Source organism: Eubalaena glacialis, chromosome 19 (assembly GCF_028564815.1).
Source record: "Eubalaena glacialis isolate mEubGla1 chromosome 19, mEubGla1.1.hap2.+ XY, whole genome shotgun sequence".
Classification (NCBI taxonomy): Eukaryota; Metazoa; Chordata; class Mammalia; order Artiodactyla; family Balaenidae; genus Eubalaena; species Eubalaena glacialis.
The window spans coordinates 53,888,834-53,899,048 of record NC_083734.1 but is presented as its reverse complement, the minus strand read 5'-3'; the positions used below and the strand labels follow the sequence as shown (position 1 = coordinate 53,899,048).

General features: G+C 58.4%; 1 protein-coding gene across 2 annotated transcripts in view; it reads right to left on the bottom strand.

Annotated features, from left to right (window-relative positions):
* Positions 1 to 907: 907 nt before the first annotated feature.
* LOC133079396 (soluble calcium-activated nucleotidase 1) overlaps positions 908 to 10,215 on the bottom strand; it is a 34,410-nt gene continuing 25,102 nt past the window's right edge. The window contains exons 3-7 of one of the 2 annotated variants that reach the window (XM_061174805.1): positions 9,552 to 9,621; positions 8,289 to 8,480; positions 7,685 to 7,816; positions 5,156 to 5,408; positions 908 to 2,265 (exon numbers count right to left, since the gene is read on the bottom strand). In XM_061174805.1, the coding sequence (XP_061030788.1) occupies positions 1,233 to 2,265; positions 5,156 to 5,408; positions 7,685 to 7,816; positions 8,289 to 8,480; positions 9,552 to 9,621 (1,680 nt within the window). In that variant the 3' untranslated portion in view covers positions 908 to 1,232. Of the gene's footprint in view, positions 2,266 to 5,155; positions 5,409 to 7,684; positions 7,817 to 8,288; positions 8,481 to 9,551; positions 9,628 to 10,215 lie in introns of both variants that reach the window. The other variant, XM_061174802.1, reaches the window with a different exon arrangement.

The window sequence follows — 10,215 nt, the reverse complement described above, 5'->3', positions numbered from 1 at the left end:
GCTTTTGTTTTCGCAGGGCCGCTGGGGAAGAGGAGTGTGTGGGGGGGATGGCTGTGTCTTGGCTGCCCAGCCTGTGAACCTCCCTCCCATTGGGTGAGCCTTGTGCCGCCTCCCTTCTCGAGGCCAAAACAGTCCAGAACTTGTTCTCTCAGACCCTGGCCAAGAGTGGAGGGCACATGGCCTGAGCCTGGCCAACCAGATGCTTCCACTGGGGCCCAGTGCCTGGAGTGTGCGTCACAAAGAAGCGAGGAGAGTTTAGAATTCCTGCCCTGCTCCGGTAGGGGCAGCCTCCAGCGCCCAGAACCCGGTGATGGCATTCTAACGGGATGTACCCACGGAACCCCAGGCCCGGGCCCCCCGCCTTGGCCTAGATTCTGTGGGTCTTCCAGTATCCTTCTAGTATATCCTTCTTCTGCCTGACCACCCCATCGTGGGTGTCTTTTATTTGTGGTCAAGCACTCTGTTGGTGGCCTTTTAAGGTTCTTTGCAAATTTCCATTTTTACAAACAACGCTGAGATGAGAATCTCTGCCCCCATCCCTGTGCACATGTGCAAGGACTGATGGAGAAAAGATTCCAAGCACGTGCTGTTCTTTCTACCTGGAACACACCCTCCTCCCATTTCCCCCACATCTGCTGCCCCTCACTCTTCATTTCTCCACTGAGAGCCACTAAAGTAGCTCCGGCCTGTGCCTCCCCCCTGCCACCCTCTGGTTTCCATCACCCGTTATTCCAGCTTGTATTTACCCCAAGTGTTTGTTTACTTGTGATCGCCTGTCTCACCCACAAGACTGCAGCTTCACAAGGAAAGGACTGGATCTGCTCGTTCACTGGACCCCAGGGCCCAGCACACCCAATGTCCGAACACCCAGTGGACTCAACAACTCTTTCTGCATGAACAAGAGAACTTGGGAACCACAGTGCAATTTTAATGATCTCAGATAAGGGACAGCAGAGGGCGGAGTGAAAGGCAGGGTAGGAGACCCAACAGCTCCTAGTTCGCATCTTGCTGCTTCCCGACAAACCAGCTGGGCAGTGGGAAGTGGGAGTTCTCGGTTTGTGGACTGCACTAGTTGAAACCTTCCAGTAATTTCTTTAAGCTCGGAGAGACCAACGGAAGCAGGGGGGCCATCTGGTGGCCGGTGGTTGGAGATGGTTGCAGAGAGGAGGTGAAGGATGGGAGGTGCCCAGCCTCTGGGCGCTCCTGTCACCCTGGCTCCCCCAGCCTCGGGTCTAGTCCACACCCGTGGAGTTGGTCAGGTAGAAGGGACGGATGGCGACTTGGAACCTGCTGAAGGACCCTGCCGGGCAGGGGAAGAAGGAAGCACTCCTGGAGCTGTTGGTGCCCAGGGCGCTGGGGATCAGGGCCTTCCAGCCCTCGAAGTTGGTGACGTCTGCCACGAAGTTCCCCCCACAGAGCATCAGGGCCTTGTTTTCATAACCGATGGTGGGATTGGAGTAGCTAGACTTGGAGAGGGCCAGGAGCGGGGGGTCGTCAGAGGAGCACGAGAACCCGTAGTTCCAGCAGCTCTGGATGGTGGGGAGGTAGACTAAAGTCCAGGAGACTGAGCTGGCCTGGAAGAGGAAGCTGGGGTGCTGGGGCGTCTGGAAGGACCGGTAGCGGTCGTAATCGGAACCCATCACGGAGGCGCTCCAGGTGGGCGAGGTGTAAAGCCGGGGCTGGTAGGTGTCCTCGGTGAGGTTCAGGCCCCTGTACTGAGCCAGCAGCTCGAAGGGCACGGTGTGGAACTCCAGGGCCTGCAGCATCTTCTTCTGGAAGAGCGCCTTGTGACTCCAGTACAGGGACAGGTTAAACTGCAGCGTGAAGAGGTCCCTGGGCGGTATCATGGGGAACCGCACCCTCTCCACCAAGCCCTCCACCTCCCCGTGGGAGATGTGCCTCTCCTGGCTCCATTCATCCAAGGCCAGCAGCACGGCCAGCTCGCTGGGCGTGACCAGCTCACTCCTGGAGAGCAGGTCTCGGAGCAGGGCCTTGGGGACGCTCGGCCAGGCCTCAGCCTGCGTCAGGGCCCCGAAGTTCCAGGCCAGGAACTGCACGCAGATCTCCTCCAGCACGGGGTCCCGGGTGGCCAGGGCATAGGCATAGAGGTCCAGGGGCGTCCGGAAAGAAGGGTCCTGGGGGAGGAGGATGGCAAAGAGGTGCCCGCAGTAGCTCTGCAGCCTCTTGGCCCCGGAGGCAGAGGCGAGCTTGTGCAAGCACTTCACTGACGACAGAGAGACGTCGATCCTCCGGGAGTAGAGGTACCTGGGGGGAGACAAGGGCTGATGCCTGGTGATACTCCTTCCCCGCAGGACAACAGGTGTGCCCTGGTGCACGTGTGCTATTGACCGCTGACACCCACGGTGCTAGCTATTTCAAGGGGCATTCAGAGCCCCCTGATTTATCTCCTGGGTCAACCCACATTCCAAGCTCCCGTTTGCTTAGAGCCAGGTGTGGGAGGATCCCAGGCTCCTTGAGGATGTTGCTTCATCCTCATCCGTGAGGGAGGCGGTCCCACCACCTCCTCCACCATCACCATCGTCCTCACGGGCCGGACCCTGGGCGCCAGGACCTGCCGGCCAACCCGGGCATCAGCGTTGCCCTGCCCTTCCCTTCCCACCATCACGCACCTGGCCAGACCCCTTCGGGCCTCCACTGGGTGCCCGTGGGCGCCCCTCTGCCCCTAGCACCTGTCTAGTGTTCCCGTGACATGGGCATCGCCGCTGGCCACCTCCTATCTGCCTTCCCCACCAGCCGTGAGCCCCGCGGGCGGCACCCAGTCTGTGCCATCTGCCATGTAACTCAGTGAGCCACCAGGAAGCCCTTTGCCGCGTGAAGACGTGTGCGGAGGGAGCCTGCTGGGACGGGAAACGATAGGCTGTGGCTGCTGTCTCCTGGGACATGGTGAGTGGGGTCCTGCTTTGGGAAGAACCAAACTCTCCCCACGGCCTCTCTCGAACGCTGAGCCTTCCAGGGAGCAGCGGACCTGGTGGCTACCCTGTCACCTGAACATGGAGCTGGGGGCGCCCAGAGCGGAGCTGAGACCCCGCAGTGTCCAGTGCCGGTGGCAGAGGCGGGCCCGCCCTCCTCCCACCCTCTCTGCCCTCGTGCACTTGACACATCACGTGATCCTGCTGATGACCATGAACTCTGGGGCAAAAAAGGGCATCTGCACCCTCTGGCCCATCGCCCATAGCTGGGTATCTGCCTGGTGGTGGCCTGAGCCCAGGAACCTCCGCCCTGGACAGCGCCCGGACAGCGGACGGGGCACTGCCTCTCTCATAGGCAAGGGGTGCCACCGAGGGCCCCGCAGATGGCCATTGACAAAGGGAGAGAGGAAACCGCAGAATGTTTCTGTCACCACCTCTTAATCCCGCTTTGGGGCCAGCGAGGGATGGTTCCCAGCCGCTGGGAGCTGTGCAGCTCCCACCCGGTGACGCCCCAGCCCGGCTGGCTCTCCCCGGTCTGGGCACACTGTCCACCCTCAGCCTCAGGCGGGCACCCGCGTGGCTGGGGACAGGGGATCGCAATCAGCCCTTCGGCCCTGCCCCAGCATCAGGGAAGAAAACGTCCTGAAAGGTAGAAAAAAGACCAAAGACGCTGGGGTGTTAGTGACCCCCAGAGACCCCAGCAACTGGCGAGAAGCCGGATTACTGACAGAAGACTCTGAACAGCAGGTGCCGCGTGGGGACCACTGGGCAGAGGGAAGGGGAGCGTGCGGGGCAGCCGCAGTGAGCAGGGGTCTTCTGAGGCCTTCTGGGGCCTGGACGGGGTTCACTGCAGCCTCTCTGCCTTAGGGGAGGGAGAGAGACAGGGGCAGAGAGAAAGGAAGAGAGAGAGAGGGAGGGAGAGACAGAGACAGAGAGAGACACAGGGAGACAGAGAGACAGAAAGAGACAGGGAGAGACAGGGAGAGAGAGCCAGAGCACATGGGCAGACAGTCCAGAAAATCACTGAACTCTGACCAAGGGCAGTGACTCCAGTTGGGGCCAGGAAGCTGGGGACAGGTGCAAATGCATTACAGAAATCAGTGCCGCTAGGAGGAGCACAGGATGACTGCCAGGTTCTTATATTGTACTTGGCTGAAAAGAAACCACTTTAATCTGTTTTAACTGCCATTTGTTGTTTTTCTCTTAAACGTCACTTTCAGCTACCTACAGCTTTGGGTCACGAGAGAGAACAGCTTTCATAGACGTTGTTCTTTTTTCAAATCGATGCTCTCAGAACACCAGCCCCCCGGGAGGCCCCAGCAGGGCGGTCAGGGGGGAAGGGGCCGCCCCTCGGGGCCCACTCTCCTCATCTGGGAGACGGGCTCCTGAGCGTGGCCGGCCCGCTGGTTAGACCCGAGGCCTGGGCGGCCCCGCCTGAGGGCTTTCCCCCCACTTTTCTCCAGCAACAGATTTGGATTCGGGTTTTTAAAAAAATTTTTCAAGGGAGTAGATCAGTCAGGTGAGAAGAGGGAAAATCCTTTGATAGTTGTTTTTTGGATGCTTACGACACCTGAGAGACAGGGGTGTGTGTGTGTGTGTGTGCGTGTGTGTGCGTGTGTGTGCGTGTGTGTGCGTGTGTGTGCTGCCCCATCTCTCATAGCCCCTGCAGAAAGAATGCATAAGAATGTGCGTGTGGGGCTTCCCTGGTGGCGCAGTGGTTGAGAATCTGCCTGCCAATGCAGGGGACATGGGTTCGAGCCCTGGTCTGGGAAGATCCCACATGCCGTGGAGCGACTGGGCCCGTGAGCCACAACTACTGAGCCTGCGCGTCTGGAGCCTGTGCTCCGCAACGAGAGAGGCCGCGATAGTGAGAGGCCCGCGCACCGCGATGAAGAGTGGCCTCCGCTTGCCGCAACTGGAGAAAGCCCTCGCACAGAAACGAAGACCCAACACAGCCAAAAATAAATAAATAAATAAATAAATAAATAAATAAATAAATAAATAAACTCCAATCTCTTTAAAAAAAAAAAAAGAACGTGCGTGTGAATGTGAGGATGCGTGGCTGTGAAGGCAAATGTGTGAATGTGTGAGTGTGTGTGCACACAAGTGTGAACAAGTGTGTTCACGCAAGCATGGCTGCGGTCGGTGCCGCATCCCTTGTCCCTGCGGTTTGCCTTGGAGGGGAGGCTGCCCAGTCCCCAGCCCCCGGCCCCGAGGACACTCACTTGATAAAGTCTCTGACGACAGGCACACACTCGGTGTCCACCTCCATGGTGACCCTGCTGCTCGGCTCCTTCCACAGGCCGTGTGCCTCGGGGTTGGTGGACAGTATCAGCTTGTGGGCACAGATGCCCAGCTCGTCCTCCTCCTTCGTCTTCACCCTGATGAACAGGTCACAGCCCTTTTGGCTCTCAAAGATCTGCTCTAGAGCTGCGGGGAGCTCGCTGGACAGGTCGAAGGTGTGGATGCCTCTGGTTTCTAAGAGGTAGAAGGGAACGTGCCATGTTAGAAGGGGCCCCGGCACTTGCTTCCTTTGTGACCTGAAAACACTTTTGCTCCCTGGAGTCAGTTTCTTCCCTTAAATCGTGGCCTCGGTCCTGCCTTATCTACTCAGAAAGGCTCCTGGGGAGGCAAGGAAAGAACAGCCCTGGAAGACAGGGTGCTGTTGCCCTCTGTGGCCCAGAGCCCCCGCTCCATCAAACACCCCTACTTAGCTCCCCCAGATTCAGACAGCACATCCAGGTGGGTGTTTTGGAGGCACTGACTTCCAGAGCCTGGGGCCCCATCCCAATCAATCACTCACCCTGATATGACCTTCTAAAACCCAAACCTCCTGCCTGGTTTGGTCTGAAGAGGGAGGGTCTCATGGCAACCCTATTTAGAGTTTTGAGGCTCTCAGCAGCCTCCTTCAGGGGACCGAGGCCTAGAGAAGCTACTTGAAGCCCCCAGGGTGGTTTGGGGGTGATGAACCCCCTCTCCTGGCCCCTCCCAAAGCTTAGCAGGGAATTAAATTCCATCTGTTTTTTCTTTGCCACAAACAGGTTTGAATCAATTCTGACAATTAAACCAGGTGGGTTCAGCCCCCCCCAATTCCTCCCTGCACCCCAGACTCTCCTCTGGCCTTTACTCTCACCCTGGGGCTCCCCGCCAGGCCAGGGCTTCTTCCTGCCTTGCACCCCGGCCCCACAGCCCAGGTGTGTCTCCTGCACATGCCCCCGCGCTCCCTGTGCGAGCCCAGGGAGAAGGACAAGTGGTCATGAGAGACGAGATAAAACTGGGACCCGAGGATTCAAAACTGCGGGGCAGCCTCAGTCCATTTAGAACATCTGATGGTGTTGGGGAGAGGGCAGGGCTGGGGCTGTTTGCAATCAGGCCTTTCTGCCCCCAAGAAATGTCTAAAGCACGTTCACCATGCTGTCTAAGCCCGGGCTGGGGGGGGTGTGCTGTAATATGTTTTGGAATGAGAACTAGCAGAAACAAAAGGCTGGCGTTTCGAGAGGTAAGCCTGCAGTGTGTAGACACGGGGTGCACAGGCACCTCGTTTTAACGTGCTTCACAGATGCCGCGTTTCTCTGAAACTGAAAGTTGTGGCAACTGTGCCTTGAGCTACACCATTTTTTTTTTTCCCAACGGCATTTGCTCACTTTGCGTCTCTGTGTCACATTTTGGTAATTCTCAGTCACCTTTGATGCTACTATTGGAAAAAGATTATGACTTGCTGAAGGCTCAGATGGTGGTTAGCATTTTTTAGCAATAAAGTATTGTTTAATTAAGGTATGTACATTATTCTTTTAAAAATTAAGGTGTGTAGAGTGGTTTTTTTTCCATCGATAGCTTTTCTGGTTCACTGATTTTACGCCATCGATCTATTATATTTAGAACTGGCTAGTCTTCAAATTTGTTCTCTACAAAAAAAAGAGAGAAAATATGCATATTTATTTTATCTGAAACTCTTCAGCTTCAATCCTCTCTTAATGCGACAAGGCCTTGGCCGTGTACAGCTGAGCACGGGGGGTCAGTCTCCCCGCACCTCCCCCCATCACAGGGAGGGGGCGCTGCTGGGCCAGGAGCCTGCACCTGGTGACAGCTGCTTTCTCTCTTGCAGGAGTGACCTAGAACTCTGGACTAGGGTCAGAAAATCTTTGTTCCAGTTCTAGCTCTGCTTCCAACTAAGTGTGCTTGCTTATTTATTTAATTGAAGTATAGTTGGTTTACAATATATTAATTTCAGGTGTACAACATAGTGAGTCAATATTTTAGTACGTACATTGTTTCTTTAGACATAATACTATTGCACACTCAGTAGACCATGGTATAGTGTAAACATAACTTTTAAAGGCACTGGGAAACCAAAAAATTCCCGTGACTCGCTTTACTGTGATACTCGCTTTCAGTGGTTTGGAACCGAACCTGAGACATCTCCGAGGTGTGCCTGTATTTGGAATGTGGCTCATTGTCCGAGAATCGGGTTAAATGGAGCATTTCTGAGCGGCTCCGGTTGGGGGGGCGGTAAAGAAGTGGGGATCTGTTGCTGTGAGGTTGTGGGAACTGCGGGCTTTCCCGCCCCTCCTGGAAAGCAGGCACCACCCGCTAACCTTTGCACGGGGAGGTGTGTGATCCACGTGGAGGGGTGGGAGCCAGCGTGACCACCGTCTCTGGGATCCAGGGCTCCGGCCTCCGTGGCAGCTCTTGGGCGGGGGGACAGGGAGGGCCCTGGGGCTCAGGATGGGGCACCACCCCCCCCCACCGCTCACCGTTGGTGCAGATCACGCCGGCGTCCTCGTTGTGTCTACAGTTGCTCTTCATCCAGCCCAGGGATGTGCAGTTGGCCAGCGAGGGCTCAGTCCCTGTGCACTCCACCTCGTCCAGCATGATAGGGCCCCTTCCTGGTGGCACAGCAAGAACGACAGGGCCTGGAGGGGGAGCTGGGGCTCTCGGGGCTCTTGTAACGTTCATACCATGAACTAGCCTTGTTCTCACAAGGTCTGTCTGCCTCGTAGATATCAAATTACTATACCGTAATTTATGCGTCTACCCCTGTCGCTGAATATTTGGATGATTTCCCTTTTTTTGAATCACAGGCACTGCACACAGACTTTTCTTTTGGGGGGAAACTGTTTCAAGAAGGTAAATTCCCCGGAGTGGAGCCACTGGGCTGGAGGGAACGGCCGCCGGCCAAGCGTGAGTGCGCGCCGGGCCGCCAGCGCTCAGCCAGCGCAGGGCTTTTGCCTCTTTGAACCCTCTGCCAGCACTGAGCTGGCGGGAATGCCATTGGCCCGCCTTAGGTACGATCCCTTCCTGGGCCTGGTTACTTAGCAGCGCATCCAGCTTTGGAGGACCTGGGGACCCGCAGGTTACCTGGCCCGAAGGTGGCTCCGCCCAGAGCCTCGGTGGCATTCTTGAAGCCCAGGGCTCGGCAGACAACGCTGGCATCTATCAGGTCCCACAGGTTGTCACACACCGTCCCCCACTGGCCGCTATAGTAGATCTCCACGCGGCCCTCGTTGGCGGTGTCCCCGTCGGCCAGCCGCATGTCACCGTCTTTCACGCCTGCAAGCTCCCGAGGAAGAGCAGAGGTTAGCAAGGATGAAGGCCGGGTGCTGGGCCTCCATCCCAGGGCAGCAGCATGGCCGCCCCACCCTCCTCGGGGGTCATGTGCTTTCATGGGGGCAGTAAAGTTCTCCCCAGTAGGGGCTGACCCCTGGATCGTTAGCTTTGAAGACCCCATCCATCCTCGAGGGGATCACCCCCCGGGGAGGAGTGGAAAATACACATAGACCGCCCCCCATACACACAGTGAGGGTAGGCGCCACCTTTCTTGTCTCTGAGGTCTGAACCCTTCATTGATAGAGGAGGGGCAGAGGGGCGCCCGGTGCCACCTGAGAGTAGGGTGGCAGGACCCCAAGGAAAGAATAGGGGACGGGGCGGAGGCCCACACTGACCCCACTGAGGGTGTCTGGGGCTTGGGGTGCAGCCCGGGCACCACAGCGAGGACTGCTGGAAGGGGCGTGTGGGAACGCCGGGGGCAAGCAGGCCCAGGGCGCCCCGGAACTCAGGCAGAGTATGCCAGGCAAGGAGAGGAAGCGGGGTCCTGGCCCTACACCTGTTCTTCTGGGACTCAGCCCACTGACCTCCCCTGCCCAGCCCCACCTCCGCCCCCGCCGGAGCCGACAGGGTCAGGCAGGAGCTGGGCGCCGTGTCAAAGGGCACTTCTCAGATGGGGGAGCAACAGGCCTCTGTGGGGTCACCAGGACGAGGAAGGGCCTCGAAGTGTGAAGGGTGAGGACAGCCATCCAGGACTCTGTAAGTCTGACTGTGTCCGAAGGGCACTGGCCTCGTGTTCCCCCAGGGTTTGGCCAATCTGTGGGCCCCTCCTGCCTGGTCCCTCTGGTTCCCGCTGGATGAAATGGTGACTCCCTTGGCATCCCGCCACCAAAACATACAAGCCATGACTTGGGACACCCGGGGCTTCAAGCAGGAGAGAAGACCCGGGCTGACTCCCGTCACCCAGGCACCGGGCAGAACGTTGCCCTGATTTCTGCAAGAGGGGGCTGACCCCGCAGAGCAAGGGAGCATCAGCTTCACAGACACCGCTTTCCAAATCTCCGGGGCCCCGCTCACCTTGAGTGCCCGCCACCAGCAGCCACAGCCACAGGAGCCGCAGGGGGGCCATGGCCTTGCCTGGGAGCCCCTTGTCCTGCAGCGAAAGGAGGCAGCCGAGTGAGACGGCGGAGCTGGACAGCCCCCGGGACCAGGGCCGGTGTGTCCACCCAGCCTTCGGACCCTGCTCATGGAGGGCGGCCGGCGGGTGCAGGGCCTGCACCCTCAGAGCCGGGATCCTGGGAAGCGCCCGGTGCTCTGGGTGCCTCGGCGGGGGCCCCTTACCTCATCTGAAGGTGGTCCTCCGAGGACGAGGAAGACCTGCCCAGAGGAAGCGGGGGGGGGGGGTCTCTGGGCAGCGAGGACAGTGGGAACAGGAGCCCATCTCAGAAAGCTAGGCCCTGGGCGTGGCTGTCGGGGGGATGGGTGGGGAGGGTGGGGAGGGAGAAGGCAAGGGGTGCGGGGCCCAGATTGGGAGGGCCTGGGGAGCCTTGCTCAGGATGGAGCTTTATCTTCAGTCAATGGAGCCCTGAGGGGGTGCCCTGAGGTCTGCAGCAGACGAAGAACATTCTGTGGGTTCTGGACCAAGTGAGCCCAGGAAGGGAGGGGGTGGCAAGAGCAGGGCAGGGGGACGCATCAGGAGGAGGCCCCAGAAATCCGGGCAGGAGTGACAGAGGGACAGCCA